Below are 24,406 nucleotides of genomic sequence, written 5' to 3'. Positions count from 1 at the left end.
TTATTGTTGTTGTACAACTAAGAATTGTTAAAGATTTTCACACATAACCCATGCATAAAAAATTCATATACCCTGCAGGAATAATGATGCTCTTCACCAACTATTTTGTTTCCTTGAAGTTAATTTAAAGGCTTCTATTATTACTTCAGCATAATCAGGATAATGCTAAACATCCTGTGTAGGGTGCAACTCACATAGAGCTTCTCTTTGCTTTCCTTAGTACTGAAGTCTGGAGAAGCCTACAATGCTCTTTCTGGTATCACAATGCACTCTGTACTATTAGCAGAGTTGTATCTGAGTCAGTAGAACTGCATTTACATTTTGTTACTGTGTATTTTGTTAGACTGGTCAAAATCTTCATGTGTAAGTCATGCTACCATAGTTGAAATGACATCATCAGCAACTGCAAATTGCTACTAATTGAAGAGTCCCTGCTTCAATTCTGTGTTGTGTGCAAATCATGTACAATGAGGCAACATTGAAGCAGCAACTCTTTAATTAGTGACAATCTGCCATTGATGGTGAATATATTTCCACTGTAGTGCTGTAAGTTGCACATGAGGCTTTTGGTCACTGTGTAATATGTTGTGTGAAAATGTTTTGCAGACAAAGCCCTTTTGCCTTTTTTGTAAGTTCATGTTACTCATTCATCCCTGTCTTCCAAACATAACCACAATGTATAGCCCTCACCATCCAAAATAAAAGCAACAACAACATCTGCACTGAGTGAACTGTGGAGTATTTTCTGATTCAGCAGCAATTCTGGCCCATGGAGCTCTGTATGGGGCTGCCTAAAAGTGTTTAGAAACTTCCACTAGTCTAAAGTGTTGTGGCCAAGCTGTTTCCTGAGGGCTGGTTGCATGGAGTATGTCACTCCATTGTTACAGGTCTTTCATTGGCTACTGGTCCATTTCCAGATAGTGTTGAGATGAAAAGAACTGACTTTCCTCTATTGCATTTGTTCAGATGTATTTATGCACCATGTTTACAATTTAGCATTGCATTTTATAATATTCTGTATCTAAAATACAGTTTTGTTTTGCTTAGAAGTTCAGAGAAACTAAACTACAAGACAGTTAACAATAAATGGTGGATAATTTTTTCCTGCTTTTTCTGGAAAATTTGTTTTTCTTATTTCACACAGTTGCCTTGGGAACCTTTATGAACATACTTGTGCTTAATGATAGCTTGATTTCAGAATAAAGGCCTGGGATTGGATTCCTGAGAGCTGGAGACAGTGATACAATTTTTGTCTCCTTCCTCAGATCCAAGAAATGTATTTTCCTAGGTTGTGACCAAAGGCTTACCACAGAAAGCAGAATCATACCACTGGAGGGATGAACTGATATTTTCAGGAAGGGTGACAATGCAAATATTGGTGACAACTGGGGGTGTGCACTGACAGATAATTCAGTTCATTCCCTAATTTTACTTTTTCAAACATACTCTGCTACTTTTCAGATTGATTTAAAACCCATATACTTTGAGGTGGATTCCAAACCTAAGCAAAAATTCATAAAACTGTGCTCTGTGAGCTTGAATGATGAAACTGATAACTCCCCAATATTCTGACCTGGTTTGTCAAAAATTGCTTGTTTGATGGTTTGAATCGGTTTGGGTTCATCAAAACCAACAAAATGAACCAAACCAATGAACGTTTAAAGCAATATTTTTGGTTGAATGGTTCGGTTTTGCACATTTTCTCCCCCCTTGCCTCCACAGCCTACCCTCTGCCTCTGCTTCTCCCCTTCCCCACCCCCTTACCGCTGCCCCCAACCTGTACCTGGTCCTGCTGCAACCTGCTCTTCCTCCATTGTCATCTTGGTGGTACCAGTGCAGCATTCCAGAAGCCCAGGTGCTGCCTTCTGCAAATGCACAGAGACAGCAGTCCCAGCTCCCAGAGGGGAAGCTGAGCCACTGTCTATGAAGATGGCAGTTGCAGAGGCAACATTCCCTCTTAGCTGCATGGCTGCATGGTGCTGGATTGGGGCTGTGTAGCGCTGGATTGGGGTTGCCCATTTGCTTCCAGTTGGAGCCAGAACCCCATGTGCAGGGGGAGGGGATCCACCCCGTGCTCCAGAAAATTAGAGGGAATGTTGGGCGGTGGAGGAAGAGGAGGAAGCAGTAGCACAAGGTAGGGAGATGATGGGGCAATGGAAAGGGTGGCATAGTTTTCTCTCCCCTCAGGTATGAAACTTTTTTTAAAAAATGAACCAGTTTGTGGTTCATTTTTAAATATTTTTTGAAAGTTTGTGGTTTGTAGGTAGACACGAACCAGTAATCACCATGAACTGCCGTTTTTCTCGTTTTTCTGCCTATCTGTAATGGTCACCTTTTTGTCTTACTGTGGTGATATCTACAAGTAGGGCATACTCAATAAATAATATTCATACTGCAGGAAATAAACAATGAAAGAGTGCTTAGCCAATTCAGCCCCCAACCAAACTCTTCAGGTTAAAGACAGGGAGAGAACAGGGCCAATTCCATTCAGTTGCTCCACATGTCTAAGGTGCATTGCAAAATTGGGGACAATCTCTGTGTCAAAATGTGCCTTAGCATTTTGTTCAGTGACTTCAGCCTGCAATCATACTAATGCTTATTCTCTAATAAATTCCCAATGAATGTTGTGTGATATCAGACCAGCTATACCATTTGACCAAGTGTAGTACCTGCTTCAGGTAAGCTAATGAGCAAAGGCAATTTGTCCTCTCCCTGAACTACATTGCTACCCTCATCTGGATTGCAGGATGTATTATCACTGCTGCTGAAGTACAGTTTGATTGCCAGTCCAGTCAGCACTTTTCTGTGTAATTTGCCTTTGTCTCAGGCAATGATATTCTTTGGATGACCTGAGTAGATATATTTGAAACTGCCCAAAAGGGAAAGCAGGGGATTCCAGTGGCCACAGATCTTGACTTGGGACTGAAATTTATAGAATTTAGGCTCTCCCAAAATGTTGGTGCACTGACAAATCAATGCAGATACAGTATTGCAATGCAAAAAACAAAACAAAAAGAAACAATTGAAAAAGGATTAATAAAATAAAAGAGAAGGAGAAAGCAAATTATCAAATAAAGGGAGTTCAATCACTCCATTTTATTAAAATACCAACCTGATTATTACATGGGAGCGTCTTTTATACTCAGTCTTTTGTGTCTCAGGAAGCTTTGATTAGTGAAAATATTAATTAACTAATCAAATTTGCCTATTAACTTTTTAATTGAAAAGTTGTAGGTTTAAGAGCCTGCATTTACCTATTTGATAGTTGTCTTTTTCTTGAACAGTGAATAGTTCTTCCACATTGATAATTCAAGAACACACAGCATTTGTAGATTAAGGTTTGAAAGAACTTGGGATTTGTGATGGTGAGAGCTAAAGTAGGATTTTGTCTTGAAGGAGCAGCATTTCTTTTGAAGTATTGAAGCAAGAAAGGATATTAGGCTGAAAGAAGATTCCATCCTAATTTAATGTCATGCATGATTTTGCGAACACTCAAAACACAGTTGATATTTTCTGCTGCTTAAAATGGACACTTCAAATAACTGCAAAGGCAGTGAGGCAACAATAGAGTTCTGTTATACTGAGGGAGAAGGCAACAGGAATTCTGCACTGGAGTTGTAAATCTTCTGTTTTAAGGCCTTTCCAGGGGCAGTGCTCTATTTAAAGGTGACCATAATCCTCTTGCACAACATATGCCTGCATGGGAGAAATAACATCACCACCACAAGAGATCTTCACTAATTAGAGTTTCTAGTACAATTCTTTGTGGGATTCTCATTGTGTGAGAGTTGGGTGGCTTCATCCACAACATGGAATTTCCTGCTTGAATTCTAAGTCATGTACAAAACCACCTGAGTCACATGCAATGAGGAATCATAACAAGGAATTGCTGCAGAGCTTTAGCAATCTGTTGCTGCAGTGGCATCATTTCCCTGATACCAGCATAAATTATACAAGAGGATCTTGGTCATTATATCTTTGGGCAACTTAGGAGTTCCCAGGCCTTTCCCTCCTGGACTGACCATAGGCTGAACCTTGGCGAAACATGGTCAATGAAGTGTCTGCTACTCTTGAATGCAAACATGAGGCTTTGAAATTGGAAAATCTAGTCAAGGGGGACTGTAGTCAAGACTGTAGAATTGTTCTCTTTTCTGATCTTTTACTCGGTTAGAGTAATTTAAGCTATCCTTGCTTTCTAGTGCTGTGATGCTGCTTTTGAATAGCAGATCACTTGCAATGACATATCTATGACCCATTATTTAATTACACCTGAAGGGGTGGACTTGTTGTTTATGACACAAACCTTGATAATTGACATGGATAAATTAATCTGGCTGGATGGTGCAGACTGAGCACTACCAAAATAATAAGGAAGAGGAATCATAAGGATTCTAGCATCTGCTGCATAAGACCTCTTCAACTGACCTGGATTTGATTGCTTATACCGGGTGGCGAGCCACCAATTATTCTCAGCTACCAACCACTCTGCTATATATTTGTCTCCAACAGGGGTGATCTCAGGCGTGGAAAATCCCAGAACACTTATCCTAGGGGACTAGAATATCCATACCAATGGTACTGTAAGGGCCATTATTTACTGCCATGACAACCATGTTTTTCCCCCCCAGTATTTTCAACCAAGGTAGGATTTAAGGCCAGATCTTTGGAGAAAATAGAGATTCTTCCTTCAGATCTTTGTGTTCTGTGTTCCAAGGCAGAGTCCTATACAAGGACACTTGATGTGTGTGACACAACAGCTTTTTGGACCAGAAGAATGACTAAACCCACAGAGCCAGTGGTCTTGCTGGTTGGAGGATTCTGGAAGTTATCATCCAAAACAATAACTTTTCCAAGTGCTGAACTTTTAGATCATTATACGTTGCTACCTTATTGAACCTTCAAGTAGGGTTACACCTTAGATTGATTGATTGATTGATTGACTTATTTATTTATTTATTTATTTATTCTATGTGTATCCAGCCTATCTGGTCATCGCGACCACTCTAGGGAGCTTACAGCACAAAATACATGGATAAATATTAAAATGAATTTATTCGCGAATGAATTATTACACAATTAAACAATTATACAAGATGGAGAGTAAAACAAAAATAAATCACCATAGAGAAAGAAAGGGAGAGAATCAAGAATTAACTGGGGGGAAGGCCTTCCTAAACATTCATGTTTTTAATTAGTTTTTAGAAATACCCAGCGAGGGAGCCTGGTTTCTTGTTTTTTCCTTCTGGGCCTCCCTTGGCGTCAGGCTCCTCAGCATCACCTCCTGACTTGCACGAGATAGAAGTTATGCGTACCTCTGCTTATAACCTTGATTTTTGGTTGCTGTTGAATATCTGGAATTATTATTATGTATATGTTACAGCAGGAAGGTGGTTTTACAAATTATGTACAGTGGTGCCTCGCAAGAAGAGCGCCCTGTTTAACGATGAAATCGCATCACAATGAACTTTTTGCGATTGCAAAAGCAATCGCTTTATGATGTTTTAAATGTTTTTTTTTCGCTTTGCGATGATCGGTTCCCTGCTTCGGGAACCGATTCTCGCAAAACAACGATTTTCAGCCAGCTGATCGGCGGTTTCAAAATGGCCACCGGGGGAAAAAATGGCTCACTGCTCTTTTCTGAGATGGATTCCTCGCTGCACGGGCAGCGAAAATGGCCGTGCTATGGAGGATCTTCGCTGGATGGTGAGTTTCAAGCCCATAGGAATGCATTAATCGGGTTTTAATGCGTTTCTATGGGCTTTTTTATTTCGCATTACGACGTTTTCGTTCTACAGCGATTTCACTGGAACGAATTAACATTGTAATGAAAGGCACCACTGTAATGATATAGATTTATGAGAAGGCTGTGGAACACACTTTTTGCATTAGACAGTTTTATTGCACTTTTGTTTTGTGGCTTCTCTGAGGAAAAGATTGCTGCCTAGGATTTAACTTGCATAAAGTCCTGCCACCAGCCTCTTAACACACACAAAGCAGACTCCACAAGTCACATTTGGTTTCAGGAGATGTATTGGCTCCTTCAAAGGTATCAAATTACCCTTAAAAGCACTTTGAGTTATAAGCAAGTGAACAATTTGGGCAACCAGTGTTTTGACTAAAGTTGAAGTCTGAGTGCAGCACTCGGTTCTTTAGAAATTATGTGATGCTGTTTTAAGAGCCATTTTGTGCCAAAAATGTATCCCCATTTTGGTTTTCAAATGGCACCACAGGAGACTCATTTACATTGGAAATTACATTTTCTGTTTTAGTTCCAGCTTATGGTCTGTAACAGTAGAGAATGCTTACATTTTTATGTTTTGTTTTATTGTAAAATGAGCTGGGTTCATTTGCAGAAAAAGAACTATTGAAATTCACTCTATATTATGTTGTATCATGGTCAATAGAGGAATCTGAAGCCTTTCTATCATTAATGAACTCTTTTCATGGCTCATTAATTTTGCTGATATGCAGGAACAACAGGTCATTTTGTGTAAGGCATCTTGAAAAAGTGGCAAAGCATTTGTAATCTTTGAAGCTGCCTTCTCAATTCAGATGTGTAGCCAGTCAAAGGAAGTATTACTTAAAGCAGGAAAGAAGAACGGAAAGAAGTGTCTTTGTCCCCCAGATTTTAGCTACAGCTCCCACAATCCATTTCCATTGTTGGCTGGTAGTGATGACAGTTGCAATGTGAATGTGAAGAACTCTTGCCGATGTGTCATTTATAGTTGACAGAGGTTGTCTCAGCATGACAAGATGGCCTGTTGAGTTCTTGCATCCAGCACAAGAGGAAAACACCAAGCGTTGATGGAAGTGTCACACAGTGTCTCTAGAATCTTTTCCCTGTTCAAATGGAAAAAGAGAAGGCTAATAGCTCACAAACCAGCAAACGCTTCTACGTTTTAAAAGCCCACACAAAAGCAAGGCAGGAACTACAATTGTTTCAATATTTAAGAGCATAAAAACATAAGAAGAGCCCTGCTGGATCAGGCCAAGGGCCCATCTAGTCCAGATTCCTGTACCTCACAGTGGCCCCACCAGATGCCTCTGGGAGCACAAGAGACAACTAGATACCTGTCTCCTGATACCTCTCCCCTTGCATCTGACATTTGGAGGTACCTTCCTTCTAAGTCTGGAGATTATACACCCCATCATAGTTTGTAACTTGAGATGGACTTTTCTCCAGAAATCAGTCCAATCCCCTTTTAAAGGTATCTCAGCCAGATGCTGTCACCACGTCCTGTAGCAAGGGGTTCCACAGACCAACAACACGCTGGGTCAAGAAAGATTTTCTTTTGTCTTTTCTTACTCTCCCAACAGTCAATTGGAATTGATGTCCCCTGGTTCTAGTATTACGTGAGAGGGAAAAGAAATTCCCTCTATCCACTGTATCCATCCCTTGCATAATTTTATATATCTCAGTCATGTGCTCCCTCAGGTGCTTTTTCTCTAGACTAAAGCCCCAAACGCCGAAGCCTTTCCTCATAAGGGAGGTGCCCCAACACAGTCCTTATTTTAGTCACTCTCCTCTGCACCTTTTCCAGTTCCACTATGTCTTTTTTGGAGGTGCAGCAACTAGAACTGTATGCAATGATCCAGGTACAGCCTTACCAGCGTTTTGTACAATGGCATTATAATGTTGGCTGTTCTATTTTCAATTCCCTTTTTAATGATACAATTTGTGTAATTGTGTGAAGACTCTATGACTAACAAGAACAAGCCTCTCTTGCTGCAAGGAGAAATTTTGCAGAGGGACTTTTTTTGTTTAGTATACAAGGACACACCAGTTCACTATCTACTTCCCCAGAGGATCCCAATCTTGTTCTTGGTTGTTACAACCTGGGGCAAACGATTAAATCCCTCTACTCTTTCCTCATGGGTCCCGATCCAGATCTGGTCCCTTGTGCTTCTCTTGTGGAATCCTATGTGTGAATGGGAGAGACAGAGCTGCTAGCTACATCTTTAAAGTCATGTGTAGTTTGACGGTATTATTGTCTTTGTAAGCATTAAGCTGATAAGCCAACCGTATCATGCTTATACTCTCTTGTCATGAACAAAAGCATGAAGGGATATGTCTTGCCATCTTCCTTTGCATCACATGCTTCTAGTTCATTGTTTCATGGCACTGTTTATGTTCTCATTTCAGACAGATGCAGCTTTAATGTACGATGCTGTTCATGTGGTGTCAGTGGCTGTCCAGCAGTTCCCACAGATGACTGTCAGTTCATTACAGTGTAATCGGCACAAGCCATGGCGCTTTGGGACCCGCTTCATGAATCTCATTAAAGAGGTATATCACTAATGAAATACATTCCACCTTTGTTGTTCAACTGTAGAAAGCCAGTCAAGATGACTACGTCCATTTGCAAACAATTTGCACTAGAATGTTAATGGGAAAAAAAAAAACAGAAGCCTCAATAAGCCGAATACAAATAAATTTGAGATATTTTGTTAAGCAGCATCATTTCTGCTTTCGAGTGAATAATCATAATTAGGGATGGGCACAGATCGCCTGTTCATGGATTTGTGCTGGTTTGTTTAACAGCCGAACAGGTGTTTGGTGCTTCAAAGCCTCACTTCCTCTGGCAGGTGTCCACTCAGAGGCAACGTGTAGATTTCACTAATATCAAAGTAAAGTCAATAGTTCCACCCCACCCCGATTATGGGATTCTCAAGGGCTCCAGCATCTTTTTGTTTGAAGCCACATTCATGGAAGTATGGAAAGTCATTATGCAACCAGGCTTTGAGTTGTGCCAAGTAGTCCCTCTTCAACAGCTCCATTATTCTAGGACTCTACAGCATTGCCAAGAATGCTTCTCCTGTAGATATGCACATTACTTGTTGTGGGTACTGTTTTATTCAGAAACTCTGTTGTATGGCTTCCTGAGTCACATAGAACTCTCAACTAGAAGAGGAGTTTACTCAGATGCTGCCTTGTTACCAATGTTCACTCTGTAAGTGCAAAGGAGGAGGAGGAGGAGGACACTTGCTGTGGTTCCATCCCTGCTGGCTCATGAATTTCCATACATTCACTAAAGCCTGAAGGATCCTCCGGAAATACAGGCTCAAGTCTAAACTTGCAGAGTCATAGGGACATATTTAGCAATTGTCAATAGCAAAATTCTCAGTTCCATTTTGTAATTATAAGACTCTCCTTGTTGTCAAAATATGGTGAGTACAAGGATACCTGATCTGCAGGACACAAATAAAGAAAACCTCATGATTGATGATGATTTTTGTGTTGGGGGAATCCACTTTAATAAGGTCCACGGTGCAGCCTGTGTGCCTGCTCAGTTGCCTCCTTGGCCTATGGGCTGCCTCTTTGTCTGGTGGCTTCACAGGATGAGTGGTCTCCTGGCATAGAGTGGCTGCTTGGGTTGGGTGTGAGCCTCTGGCCCTGCTCTTTCTTCCCGAATCCTGTCAAAGGACAGGGGTGCCTTATCCTCCTTCCCTAGTTTGCTTCCTGCCCTGCTCACCTGTGCCTTCAGTACCAGGAAGGCAGGCGGGATCCCTCCTCCTCCGCTGCCTTGGGGCTGCCTCCAGGCTGCAGTAGCTTGCAAGGAAGCACAGCACAGCTCTCAACCCTATCTGTCCCCGCCCTGGCAGCTCAGCCCCTTCGCCTGCTGGGGGAGGTAGATTGTGGGTTATGGGGCTCACCTGGGCCACCTCTCCTGCAGGTGGCAGTCTCCAGCCCTGCCCTGCTCTCTCCTTTCCTCCCTGATCCTGGATCTTGATCCTAGGGCACCCTTCCCTCACATGTGGCTCAATCTTCTCCTCGGGTTGTCACTTGGACTTTCAATCTCAGGCAGGTGGCCAGAATTGTTCCTTCTCTGCTTCTTCCTTAGGGCCGCCTGCAGGTTACAGCACCTCATGAGGAAGCAGAGCCAGAAAGGGCAGCTGTCACCCCATCTATCCCCACCCCTCATGGCTCGGCCCCTTTGCCCATTATGGGAGATAGGTGGAGGAGTGTGGGGATGCCCCAGGCTACTACTTGGTAGCAACAGTGGTGTGGATGGGGCATGGGGACAGGAAAAAGGCAGCTCTGGGGTAGCCAGGCAAGGCAACGGGCAGCCTGGGAGACAGTCCAGCCTGCCCGCAAGCAAGCAGCCAGGGCAATGCCAGCACCACCAGCACCAGTCAAGACAGCCAGACTAGGCCAGAGCAATGCAGCCCCCAAGGAGACCACTGAGATTGGGACCACCAGGTGCTGCGGGGGAGCTGTGGTAGGGGGCGGCAACCTTGCTTTATGTTCCCTTCCCTTTCCCATAGCACCTCTTGGTGTTGGGATAGGGGAAGATCCAACATTCTAGCCATTGTGGGTTAGTATGCTTAATGTGCTTAAAGACCTCACCTGTCCCTTTTATTCAGTGAGCCTCTATAAAACGTTGCCTCTCACTCTCTCTCAAACCCACACTTCACTGGTGCTGACTGACGGAGCGAGGCAGAGACCGTATGTGCTTGCCTAAGTTTGTGGGCATTGCCTGAGCTGCTGCCGCCCTACTTGTTTTTATTGTTTGGTATGTTTTGTTAAGTGGCTTTAGTAGTTTTATTGTTTTCTTAGGATGTCCCGTTTACCTTTTCCTAAGAGAATTAGATAAAGATTATTACTTAACTATTGTCTCAGTGTCAATCTTTTTCCGACACTTGGTAGGTCCAGTGGCACACACTTTGAGAAACACTTTTTGCCGTCTTATTATAGTGTTCTCTATAATCTGTGATTTTCAACAGCCAAAGGGGGGGGGCACTTGGAACCAATCCCCTGCAGATATAGGTGTCCTACTGTAGAGGGTGAACATCAAGTTTTAAAACATTTTAAAATACACCATCTAGGCCAGTGGTTCTTAACCTTTGTTACTCGGATATTCTTGAACTGCAACTCCCAGAAACCCCAGCCAGCACAGTTGGTGGTGCAAGGCTTCTGGGAGTTGCAGTCCAAAACTCCTGAGTAACCCAAGGTTAAGAACCAGTGATCTAGGCTCACTTATTTTGAGAATGTGGAATAATTAATACCAGTGTCTCAATATAAGGGAGAACTCAGACCATCCTGACCTTGAACATTCCTTGCACCTGAGTTAATTAAAAGAACTTAGCTGATATAGTTGATGCCAGTTAAAATAAGCTAAATGATTGGTTGATTTGTGGTCCTATGGTTGGTGGGATGATGGGATTTAAGAGAGATCTAAGAAGAACAAAAGACACTTCCCATCTGGATTCATATCATGGACTGGTCATCATGACTTAGTATGTTCTTGCTTTATGCTACTTGTTATGAAGAACTCTGTGCATGTTTGTGAGTATAACTTAGAGAGCTAGTTTTCATTATTTTCTGTGGAAACAGCTTTATCATGCTTAGAGCTCTGTACATGATGATGCTTTTTTGTAATTACTGCTGAAATTATTTGAACTTTTTTGCCATGCTTTGCTATTTTTTGCTTTTTAATAAAATAATAAAATTTTACCCAAACTGTGGTTTATTGAGACAGCTGCAAGGGGGTTGATGCTAACCCAATGTCTGAGAATGCTCAGAGATTTTGAAGCATTTGGAGATTATTTTAAGTTTTTTGCTTGTGCTATTTTAAGGATTGGCTTACAACTAGGAGCAGCCAGGAGTAAGGGGCTCAGAGTGTGCTAGTGAAGGCATGGGCCTTAAGAAGCATTTCCCAATCATTAGTGCACAGACCTCCTGGACATAATGCATCCAGGCAGAGCAGGTAGTGTGACTGATCGGTGAGAGGAAACCCTCTGTGTAAACCATGAGTAAATAAATCCTCACAACAGGAGATAATGCGACATTATTAACAATCTGTCTTTTATCAGACTGAGCAAGACACATTATGTGTATATGGGCATGTGCTATGCATGTGGAAATGGAAAGCTATTAAGGAATTGTATGAGGAGATTAAGGAAAGTTGGTTTAATTATCAAAAGAATGCTGGAAATCCAAGAAGTGACTACGTTTTTTTTATTGTCCAGAAGGAAAATGATTTAACATTAATGAATAATTTATATTTCCATTTTGGCAGACATTAATTTATTCATTCCCTCTCTGTCTCTCTTATTGCTTACACATGATCCCCCTCCTCTCTTTTCATAGGCTCACTGGGAAGGCCTCACTGGCAGGATTACTTTCAACAAAACCAATGGCTTAAGGACAGATTTTGACTTAGATGTGATTAGCCTTAAGGAGGAAGGTCTTGAAAAGGTACTGGCGATACTTCTGCCTGTTTATTTGGAACTGATACATGGTATTTAAAAATAATATGAGCAGTAGTTTTCTCCTTAGGAGTGGAACCAATATAGGTAATATTGATGTGTGAGAAAATATTGAGTTCCATTTTAAGCAACAACTTTAGGGAAATTGTATGCATATCAGGGTTGGAATTAACACTGACTCATAGCTGGTGCCTTGGCAGCCATACTTAATATGTAATTTGTATTTAAAATCGCATTATTTGAGTGTCATTTCTGTTGGTCCTTAATTTTTGCCTAGATAAAAGGGATATTCAAATAACTATGTAACGGTGTTCACATCCACAATAGAACCATCTCTTCCTTCCTTCCTTTGCTTCAAGGTGCTGTTGGCAGTTCATAAAACAAATGTGTTCTTTAAAGGATCGTTCACCCATTGCCATATAATTAATACTTTTAGCAACTGACAGGAGTTCCAAACTGAGAGTAAAGCAGAACAGTCCGTTATTCATGGCTGATTTTCTTAAAAAAATTATCCCACTGGATGAAAGTGTGAAGGAGCTATTTGCATCTGAGTGAATGCATAGCATTGATCACAGATGGCTGCCTATGGCCACTAATCACTTGGTGGTGTAGTGATTAAAGAGCTGGACTATGAGTTTAGGCTACAACTAAAGAGCTGAACCAAGAAACTCATTGGGTGATCTCAGAGCAGTTATCTTTCTATGTCACCATGAGCTGATTGGAGGAAAGGCAAGAAACTAATGTAATCAATAAAAATAATAAAATGAGAAGTAATCACTCCTACCAGACAGTGGAGATAGATGATGGGAATACTGATTCATAAACGTTTGTGTGGGGGAGTCCCCCTCATAAATCAATGACAAAGTAGACATCAGGGCAAAACTAGCCATGAAGATGGCTGGTTCTTAGCATAGATTTATTCTAATCCTATAGAAGGAACAAGTTGTAAAACAATGTTAGAGACTGCTGAAATAACCTTTGTGTGGGCTCTTCTTATCTCTGCTGCTACATGTCATATGGATCCTCATGTGATATATTCATCTGGAATGCAGAGTTTTTGCACTCACCTGCATTCAAGGTTGGTGGAGGCAGTGAAATTGCTCCAATTTTATGGAGGCAGTGAATCTGCTCCAGGTTTTTGTCTCTAATGAACAACAGCTACCCACAAAGAGTTTCAACACCTTAGATAGCTTAAATTTGAAAGTTCAGATTGAACCCTGGAGAGGATTAATTGCCCTTTCCTAAATTTGAATCTCCAGCCTCTACTGTTTGGAGTGATAACTATGGGCTTGTACATTCTCCACCTGATAAAGAAATGTGATAGGATGAGTCCTGCACTGCATGTTGATTGGTGGTTTGGGGCTTATTACTGTGTGATACTTACTACAGGCATCCATCAGATGATAAAGTTTCCATGCCTTCCAGTAAGTCCTGCCATAGCTGACAAGCTTAATAATGGGCAAAATATTAGTATTAGCTTTAAAGGTAACTTTACAAAATGTGAGTTGAATGTGCTAGGGGGCCACATTGTGCCAGCAATCCTATTCCCCTGCCCATAGTAAGTATCAGTGAAGGGAAAGAATTGTTGTTAAGAGACTAAAATAATGTGTCTTCCTTTGGTGTAAAACATTGATTCTAAGAAGTATTCTGGTGGTACAGAAGGATTCCTGGAATTGTGGTACCAGAGAGAGAGAGATAGTTACAATATAAAACTGAGAGATAAAAAATGTAGTCTGCCTAACGGTATATTGCAAGAACAAAATTATAATAGGTAGCTATCCATAGCTTTTCTGAATGTTACATCTAAATAGCCATTATTGTCATTTTATTAATCTTTACAAACTTTGCACACCCTTAATTTTGGAGACTGTAAAATGATGTAATTCTACACACACTTGTTAATTCAAATTGTTGGGGTTTAATCCTACTTATAACTCTTGAGTTTAGGAAGTGGTATCACTGGACAATCTCAGCTTTTTATAGAAAAGCATGACAAATGGAAGTGCAAGATGCAGGACGCTAAATGCTCCATTCAGATCTTGACAATATTATATATGTGTGCAGAAATAATTTGCTTTGCATATCTACAAAATGTTTTTCCCCCTTGACTCATCTCAGATTGATTAACAGTCTCAGTGGACAAAATGTTGATTTGGCATCTAGAAGCAGTGCTTCCTTGTGAGAAAACTATCTGTTTGATTTAACGAGAGGGCATTGCTGTCTGCATTTCGTAAATTAGTTTGCTTTTCTTTTGCAGTTGGTTAGGTAGGAGGCAAAATTACCTTGTTTCCAGATGTCTCAAGCATATAGCTCTGGAATATTTGTATGTCTAGACAAATAATGCTGTGAAGAAGAGAAAATAAGCATTTGCCTTAATACATGATCAAGCCCTAAGTATCTTCCCATGCATGTACCAAACCGATAGGATAAGTCTGCAGAAGGAGAACATGCTTTGTGGTCTCCTTGCAGTCATACCCGTGGCTTCCTTAGCTTTAGAGACTTGGAAGGAGCTAATGGTGAATTTCTTCTTACAGTGCTGTAAAGCATTATATTGGACAAAATTTCAAATCCAAGTCTGAACAAAAACAAAGGTTTGGGGGAAAGTATTATAGTGTCCTATTATAAAGAGAGAAAATGTAATAGCAACATTAGGTTTGAGGACAAATAGTTTGAGCCTTCTGTTCTTGCACAAGGAAGGAGCAAACCATATTGCATCACCTTGTCTATTATTACTTAGCAGAATTGTACCAGCACTGTGGTAGCTTCTGGTTGAGACCTAGTTGGGTGCATACAGCTGTCTTTGCCACTATTTATTTATTTAAAATATTTTTGTTACACCTTTCCCCAGGGCCTTAAAATAGTTAAAAACACAGTTAAACAATCTATTCAAATATTAAAGAAAACCTAATAACATGATGTTAAAAATGCCTAGGTAAAAGCATTGCAAAAATAGATTTAGAATAGAAATGGGCACTTACTGTGGTTTGGGGATTCAGGCACATAGATGTTGTGTGGGCATCCTGGATTCTGTTCCCTGGCTTCTCTAGGGGATACTTACTCAGAGGAGGAGGTGAGGCTGGGAAGCTCAGGGTGCTGTTTCTGACAGGGTACCTGCGGGAGGAGTTGGGGCACCCACCCAACATCTGTGGGCCAGATCCTCCAAACCATGGTAAGTAGCCATCTCTAATTTAGAAGCAACAAAATATAAACCACCTTGTTTATTGTCTCCTAGACAGTCAATCAGTAAGGAAAAGCTTGCCTGAAGAGTATGGTCTTCACCTGCTTGTGGAAGGACAGTAAAGATGTGGCCAGCCTGGTTTCCTGTGGCAGGGAGTTCCAGAGTCTGGTAGCAGTGTCAGAGAAGGTCCTCTCCTATGTCCCCACCAAGCACACCAGTGAGGGTGGTGGGACTGAGAGAAAGGCCTCCCTTGGTGATCTTAACACCTGGACAGACTCATAGGGAGAAACATTTTTGAGATAGTTTGGACTCCAGCCATTTAGGTTTTTATAGGTTAAAATCAACTCTTTGAACTGCATCTAGAACCAGATTGGCAGCCCCAGTTAACAGCCTGGCTGTAGCATTTTGGACCCACTGTAGTTTCTAAAATGCTGGAGCCAGATTGTTAAATGGTACTGGTTACAGGGATCACATAACCTCACTGTTATAGCAGCTCCACTTGCTGACAATCTGATTCTAGGCACAGTTCAAAAAACTGTTTTTCTCTGTCACTAGGTAAAATGAGGCAGCCATCTTGTGGAGCAGATGCAACTGAACAGATGAATGGTGGTACCATCTACCATTCTGCTTTCTCAGCTATTCTGCTACTTTCATCAGAATGCAGTCTTATATCTAGTGTTGATTTGGCTGCCATTCTAATCAGCTCTCCCTATTGAATAGGATGGAGCACTATCTCGTGTTTACCTCCAGACACCAGTATAGCTTGAGTCAGTTGTAGGCGAAGAAGAAGAAGATCAGAGAGACCATGATTTTTTTAAACATGAGTATCTATTCCCACAGCACCCTGTGAGGGAGGAACAAATAAGATTTTACTGAACAATGAATCAAGTAACTAACATATAAAGAAGATCTCAGTGAATGTTTGTAGAAGAATCATGAAATAAAAGAACACCTCTGTTGGATAGTTCTAGGACAAGATAGATGTGAAATACCTGCTAAACAAGCATGATCAATAGGAGATCAAAATAAAGAAAGGAAAGGAATACAACAAGATGTAAAATATGAGTTTCAGTAAATCATTTTAATCATGTTTCACAAACATTCACTTGGAAGGGTAATGCAAATTGGTTTCAATAGGAAAGCTGTCATGTAGATTGAACATTACCTACAAACCCATTTACTAAATGTAATGGAAACTGCAATCTGTGAATATATGGGGCAGAGGCAGTGGATTGAACAATTCTGTGTTTAGAAGCTGTATTGAATTAGAAAATGGAGAACACGTAAATTCACTTGCCATTAATATATTGGAAACTGGGCAAAATATAGTAAATATAAAACCATTTATATCTTGAGATGAAATGAGCCAGAACTGTAGAAATGTTTGTTTTTACTACATATGTTTTTGTTAGCTGCTGCTGCTGCTGCTGCTTCTTCTTCTTCTTCTTCTTCTTCTTCTTCTTCTTCTTCTTCTTCTTCTTCTTCTTCTTCTTCTTCTTCTTCTTCTTCTTCTTCTTCTTCTTCTTCAATATATTCTCAATATTATTTCATATTATTTTTTTCAAAAGAATGGATTGTTACTTTGGTGTTGGGACCACTGAAAACAAAAGCCAGCCATTTTGTTTTCAGCGGCTCAGATTCAAATTCTACTTATTATTAATCCGTGAAATTTATGGAGGTGTCCTTGGCTCAATCATTCTGTCTTAGTCTGAGCTACTTCACAGGATTGTGGTGATGATAGTGGTTAGGATACAATTGTATCTTATCACATAGACAAATAGTGATAGACAGTATTCATCACTCCCAGTTTCTTTCAGAACTAGGCTCCACAAAGCTCTTATTTCCCTGGGCCTCTTTTTGGAAGGGACATATCTCAGTTCTTCCCAAGACCAAATGTGAATCCCTTGTGCTTCAATCTTTTAAGTTGTATCAGAGGTAACACAGGGCCTGGTTATTTGCTTATTTGGCGGCTGCTTCACCAGTAGACATTAGTTTGGAAAAGACAACTGAAGCAAAGATATATTTAGATGTGCAACAAGTCTAAGTAAAAGGATGGTATATATAAAAACCCTATGTTTGCCTGTGAAGGAATTTCTACAACTTAGAAAGCAAGGGTTGTTGTTCATGAATGTTTCATCATAGCAAAAAAGATTCTGAAGCTTTTTTTGCAGTGCAGTATAGCCTATTCAGGTAATCTTTTATTATTTTCTAGGGCTTTAATATAAAGTTATGCCCAATTATAGCCACATTTAAACATCAGTTGGTTGTTGCTGCTGTTGTTCCTGTTGTTCTTTTTATCAGAGCTGGAAGTAATTCATAACCTCAAATATAGCTTGCACTTTTGAAAATATAAAAGTGTTGTTTCTTATTTTAAAAGTGCTTACTTCTTATTTCCTGCTACACACAAAGAAGACTCCAGTAACAACGACGTAAGAGTTTCAAGATGGCCAAAGACCAGCTGAACCAACACTGTGCCATCTGAATATGAGCTCATACAAACCTCTCCCAAGTCTAAGGATTCTGGGAAATACCTCATGGCTGTCATTGACAGCATTAGGACTTTGTTGCAGGAATGGAGGTGCTTTGACTCTGATGTAATTCAGCTCCTCTTTATGTCTGTTCCCTTTCCATTGCTCTTTTGGTTATTCTGCCAGCAAATCTTAGCCAACAGAGTAGCTTAGCTTTCTTTCTTTCTTTCTTTCTTTCTTTCTTTCTTTCTTTCTTTCTTTCTTTCTTTCTTTCTTTCTTTCTTTATTTATTTATTTATTTATTTATTTATTTATTTATTTATTTATTTAATTGCATTTATATGCCACCCATCTAGACATAGTCTACTCTGGGCGGCTCATGACATAAAAGATAAAAACAATTTAAAATATACACAGTTTTACATTAAAAAAACAAAACAATATAATATATAATATCGTAAATTTACAATTTTAACAGTTAATTTAAAGCAAGCAGTTCCAAGATGGCAAGAATAAAAGAAGAGAAATAAGAAATAAAAATGACTTAATTGACTGAACGGAAGGCCTGCTTGAATAGCCAAGTTTTCAGCTGGCTTTTGAAAATGCCCAGCGAGGGTGCCAGCCGAATTTCGGTGGGGAGGGTGTTCCACAGCCGAGGGGCCACCACCGAGAAGGCCCTATTTTTTGTTTTTTTCCTTCCGGGCCTCCCTCGGCGTCAGACCCCTCAGCCATCCCTGCTGGCTGTGTCGGGTGATTTGGGTAGATCTGGGTGGGAGAAGACGATCTGCCAGGTATTGAGGTCCCAAACCATTTAGTGCTTTATATGTAATCATTAACACTTTGAAGTCAACGCAGAAACGGACAGGCAACCAGTGCAAAGCAGCCAGAGTGGGGGAGATATGTTGGTGTTTTCTCACCCCACTAAGAAGCCTAGCTGCCGCATTTTGGACCATCTGAAGTTTCCGCGTCAGCCTCAAAGGTAGCCCCACATAGAGTGCATTACAATGGTCTAATCTTGAGATTACGAGCACGTGGACTAGAGTAGTGAGGGACCCCCCATCAAGATAGGGTCACAGCTGGGAAATCCACCATAGATAGAAATAGACGGAGCGGGCCACGGATGCCACCTGGGTTTCCATGGTAAGCGCCGGGTCCAGATGTACCCCCAAGCTGCGGATCTCACTCTTTACGGCAAGGGTCGTCCCCCCCAAAAGAAAGGGAGTCACCTTTCTTTCTACACTGGTGGAAGGACCACCCACCCTCAAGTCTTCCGTCTTGTCCGGGTTCAGCCTCAACCCATTCAACTGCATCCATTCCAATACAGCCTCCAGGCAGCGCTGAAGGGACAGAACGACATCTCCTGCAGTTGGAGAAAAGGAGATGTAGAGCTGGGTGTCATCAGCATACTGATGACATGATGCCCCACACCCCCTGATGACCACACCCAGCAGACTCATATAGATGTTAAACAGCATTAGAGACATGGTCGACCCCTGTGGAACCCCACAGTTGAGGCTCCATGGGGCCGAGACATTCTCTCCAAGCTGAACTCTCTGGGATCGGTCCTCCAAGAAGGAACGGAGCCAGGCAAGTGCCAGGCCACCAATTCCCAACTCAGAGAGCCTCCCCAGGAGGATACCGTGGTCGACGGTATAAAAGGCTGCTGAGATGTCAAGGAGGACCAACAAGGACATATTGCCCCCATCGGCCTCCCTCAGCAGGTCATCCATCAGTACAACCAGTGCCGTCTCTGTACCATAGCGCAGCCTGAAGCCTGACTGGAATGGGTCCAGGGCATTGGTTTCGTCCAAGAGCGCCTGGAGCTGATCTGCCACCACCCTCTCGACCACTTTGCTCATGAAAGAAACATTGGCAACGGGCCTATAATTGCCAGTGTCGTCTGTCGCCAAATTTGGTTTCTTCCTAATGGGCCTAATGAGTGTCTCCTTGAGGGCAAGGGGTACCTTGCCCTCCTGAAGAGACCCATTAATTATTGCAGTGGCCCATTCAGTTGTTAAAGGCCTGGCTGTTTGATTAGCCAGGCCAGGCAAGGGTCGAGAGAAGAGGTTGTGGCCCAACAGCGATCAAGTGCCTTGCTTACCAAATCCAGTGTTAGGCTGAAAGGAGTCAAGAATTACTGGGCAAAGAGGAGCGTTGGACATCTCTGCTCAATCCATTGTATTTTAAAAAGGAGAAAGGTCACGGCGGATGGCCTCCACTTTGGATTTTAAAAATGCTGCAAATTGGTCAGGTGAATGCTAGGGGGAGGCCCTTCACCAAGACCAATTCCGGATAGATCACGAACTATACGGAAAAGTTCCGCCTGCTGGTTGGAAGCTTCACTTATCCAGTCAGCGATGTAAGATCTTCTAGCAGCCTTTACCATGGCTAGGTAACGGTTAGTTGTGATCCTGACAGCTATCTTATTATGACCTGTCAATTCCCTTCTCCAAACGCACTCTAGCTGTCTCCTTATTCACTTCATTGCTCGTAGATCCTGAGTATACCAGGGGGCTGGCCGGGCTCTGCTCCTGAGAGGGCATTTGGGAGCGATCGTGTCTACGGCCCTAGTGGCGGCGGAGAGCCAGCCATCAACCAGAGCTTCGACAGGAGCGCCAGACAGTTCTGCTGGAATCCCTCTCAAGGTATCCTGGAAACCCATTGGATCCAGTAACCTTCGAGGGCGGGCCATCAAAATAGATCCATGCTCCCTATGAGGAGAGAGCGCCATTGTGAGGTTACATTTTATTAGGTGATGGTCTGACCATGACAAGGGGACTGACACGAGGTCAGTCACCATCAGACCATGCTCACTACACTCGGTGGAAAAAAACAGGTCGAGCATGTGGCCACCCATGTGCGTGGGGCCGTTGACATGTTGGGATAAGTTCAAGGAAGCCATGGTTTCCAGGAACTCAAGAGCTGGACCGGATACCTCCACCTCTGCATGGATGTTGAAGTCACCCAGGACCAGAAGTCTCGGGGACTCCAACAGTGCCATGGAGACGAAGTCCGCCAGCTCCGGTAGGGAGGTGGCTGGGTCACGGGGAGCGTGGTAGCCCAGCAAGATCCCAATACCATCCCTGGCCCCAATTTGCACATGAAGGGCCTCCAAACCTGGCTTCACGACCGAGGAGTGCCTAGTAACCTCTAGAGATTTTCTATAGACAATGGCAACTCCCCACCCCCACCCCTCCAGTCTGCCCTGGTGCTGGACTGCATAGCCTGGAGGTCAGGAAAGGGTCAGAGGAACCCCTCCTTCCCCACCCATCCCGGGCTCAGTTATGCACGCCAGGTCTGCATCCTCCTCCAGTATGAGATCTTGAATAAGCTGGGATTTGTTGGATACATACCTAGCGTTCAGCAGGACCAGGTTCAGAGTAGAGGGCCAGCTAGATTGCCTACCTCAGTACAGGCAGTTGGTCACAGTGCCAGAACGGTGAACAGTCTTCAAACATCTGTTCACCATTCTCCTAACACGAATAGGCACTGTGCCAGCACCATATCTCCCTCTACCCTTAATCACCATGATGTTAGAACCCTCGCTGGGCCAGCAGGCCTTCCTCTCCATATCAGTCAGAAGAATAGAAAGAAAAAAGAGAGAAAAAACTAAATAGGCAAAATACTCTTAGGTGATACAGTACAACAAAACAATAATAAAGATTAACAAATAATAGCTGGAAATAAACATTAATAGTAATGAAACATTTACAATAAGCATTGATTATAATTATATCCAAATTAGAAAATTCAATAAAATTCAAATTATACAGTTTAAATAAATATAATATTGAAATTTAAAATATGCATTTGTTTCAAATGGATTAAACAAAAAAATAGAATGAAGCTTTGAGTTCAGTCCAGTGGCAGGTCTCCAAGATCAACCATGAGTTCAGTAGGCAGAAGAGAATTGTGCCTAAATTTCATCCACAACAGCTGGCGTATCTTTATTTTTTAATATTCATTTTTTTCTTTTGTGTGAATTTTAAACCTACACTGTTAGACTGCCATATTGTTGAATATATATTTTATATCTGTTTTTTTTATGCTTACATTCTAACCTATAAGCCTCCCAGTGTAGTGGTTACACTAATGGGGTAGTCTCTCTCTCTCTTTCTCTCTCTCTCTCTCTCTGTGTGTGTGATGTAAGATTGCACTGCCTTTCCACTGACAGAATTATGGGGTGAGGGGAGTGAGGCACACAGAAGGGTTAAGCACCAGTGCAAATTTAGCAGGGGGTAAGGAACAAAGAATGCTAATGTGTTTCCAACCCTCCAACAGATGAACACTGTTAACTAAACTTTCCAAATTGTATCAGTGGGATATGATGACGCTGACCAAGCATTCCAGTAAGTTTGTCAGAGCAAACTTAGAAGAGCAAACAAAGAAGAGCATTTGAAAGGATGCCGTTACTGAATTTTTGCCAAGAGACGTACAAACAGATCATTTGTAGAGGAATAGCAAGAAAACCAAGTCACATGGTCATGGATAGAATGCAAATGTTTGGGTTGCTTTTGCTCAAACACTTGACCCATCTTTCAATCAGGAGTGGAAGTTTTATAGTGGCAGCAAGGGTATATCTGTGAATGGAACAATCTCCAACTGGGACGATCCAATAGAGTTTGGGAGTTCCTATTCCGTAAAATTTGTTGAATTTAGGAGGGGAAATTGGATTTTCTATAGATATACAGAAAGGTTATCTATGTTTGCAGAATACAAGATGCATTGTTTGGGTGTGGGTGTGAATGTAGGGATGTAGTAGTTACCTACTCTGACTAAGAAGAGAATAGATAGATTGTTTTACATTACAGGATAGCTTATACATGGCAAATATATTTTCACTGTGTTATCAAGCATCTTATGTGTATTTTTCTGGAAAGATGGAAGTTTGAATGGAAGATTAAGCACTCAGAACTCTTTACATTATTTTCACCCTGAATGTCACACTTCAGTAGACGCATTTTGAAGTGCAGTGAATTATATTTTAAGCAACCTGCATTTAAAGAGAATGATAGTAGAAATTGCTCCAGATGTGAATTAAAATGGTTAGCAGTCACAACTTTTGTCTTACACTGTTCTGTCCTAGTAGCCTAAACAGAACTCGTGGGCAATATATAAGTGCATATGCTGTTTTATAGATTGGAACTTGGGATCCTGCAAGTGGCCTTAACATGACTGAGAATCAGAAAGGAAAACCAGCAAATGTTACTGATTCACTGTCTAATCGCTCCCTGAGTGTAACAACCATCTTGGTAAGTAATCATCCATTTCGGTAAGTAATCATATGCCCCATTGTTTTTTCAGAAAATCAGATGTCTGTAAAAACAAGGTGGGGAAGTCATAGTAATTACAATAGCATCTATGTAAAAACAAACACCTGCACACGTGCATACACACAACTAGTATATAAATGTCTTCCCCAGTTATTTAGCAGTGTCTGCATAATGAATGATTTCAAATGTTAGTTAAGGAGTTTTACTCTCATCTACAAAAATGACAATTTATTTTAATTTCACTGCTGACCCTCAGTTGACTGTTCTTTTAGTAATCTTATGATTACTCAGAACTTTTAAGTTTTGACAAAATCTATTATTGTTGGTCTGTAGAATGAATATATCCATAATATATATGCACACACAAAGAGAGAGAGAAATAGAAACAGCAGTGCATCTGAAAAGACAAATTATAGAGACTCCTTTTTTAGAATAGACATAATTTATGTTGAGTTCCATAGAGACTGTATTGAATTTTCATAATGATTTCTTCCCTGAATTAGCTTGTGATATGGTTGATATTATTGCATTAGGTGTCTGCTGTAGATGGCACAATGCTTGCATTAAATAAAGGCTTCAGTTCTAAGCAAACTCTATTGGATGTAACAGCCATTAAAATCAATGAGATTTGCTCCTGTGGAGGGATGTTTGAGGTTTGTGTTGATATGTGACAAAATGTCTTTCACAAGTTCCAGACCATCAAAGTTTATTTATCACCATCATCACCCCTTTGATGATGCTAGTTCTTCCCAAGCTTGTTCCTTTTTGCCCTCCTTTTGCGAAAGGATTTTGGCAGGGTGGAGGGCCCTTTGATGAAAAGTAATAAAACAACCTTGGATGCCATGATCACATGATATGGCATTCTTCTATCTCTAAATCATGACTATCAATTGTTGTTTAACTAGTGATAACATTGACGTGATCATTTTCTCTGAGCAGCATACAACCGCATCAGTTACACATCCCCTCATTTGTCATCTCACAATCCTTTTTGTTTCAGAAAAATATTAGTGGTACAGCTCAGTGCCGTTTTCCTCCTGTACAGGATAAAGCTTTCAAGAGTGACTGGCGGGGAGGGAAGCTCCCCAACCATGTGTGTTTAACAGAATGTTGCCAATGTCTAGATTCTTCCAAATGTGACCCAGCCATCTCTTAAATGGCTCAATAAAGGAACCAAGGATTTCAGGGTTTTCATTATTTCTGCCATTTCTGCTTTAGCTAGTTACACTCATGTAGTCATAAACAAGAACATATACCCTGAAGGGGAGCATGGGTTT

At 41.4% G+C, this 24,406-nt stretch overlaps 1 protein-coding gene across 7 annotated transcripts in view; it reads left to right on the top strand.

Moving 5' to 3' along the window:
• The window catches only part of GRIK2 (glutamate ionotropic receptor kainate type subunit 2), a 591,038-nt gene that overhangs the window by 333,335 nt on the left and 233,297 nt on the right, over positions 1–24,406 (top strand). For all 7 annotated transcript variants that reach the window (XR_013541731.1, XM_020780740.3, XM_020780821.3 and 4 more), the window contains exons 7-9: positions 8,144–8,287; positions 12,092–12,199; positions 22,995–23,108. Coding sequence is in view for 6 of the 7 variants with exons in the window: in XM_020780740.3 (XP_020636399.1) it covers positions 8,144–8,287; positions 12,092–12,199; positions 22,995–23,108 (366 nt within the window). In the remaining variant the exon portion in view is untranslated. The remainder of the gene's footprint in view (positions 1–8,143; positions 8,288–12,091; positions 12,200–22,994; positions 23,109–24,406) is intronic.

Source organism: Pogona vitticeps, chromosome 1, assembly GCF_051106095.1.
Source record: "Pogona vitticeps strain Pit_001003342236 chromosome 1, PviZW2.1, whole genome shotgun sequence".
Lineage (NCBI taxonomy): Eukaryota > Metazoa > Chordata > Lepidosauria > Squamata > Agamidae > Pogona > Pogona vitticeps.
Note: the sequence above shows the minus strand (reverse complement) of the source record. Positions and strands in the feature narration are given on the sequence as shown.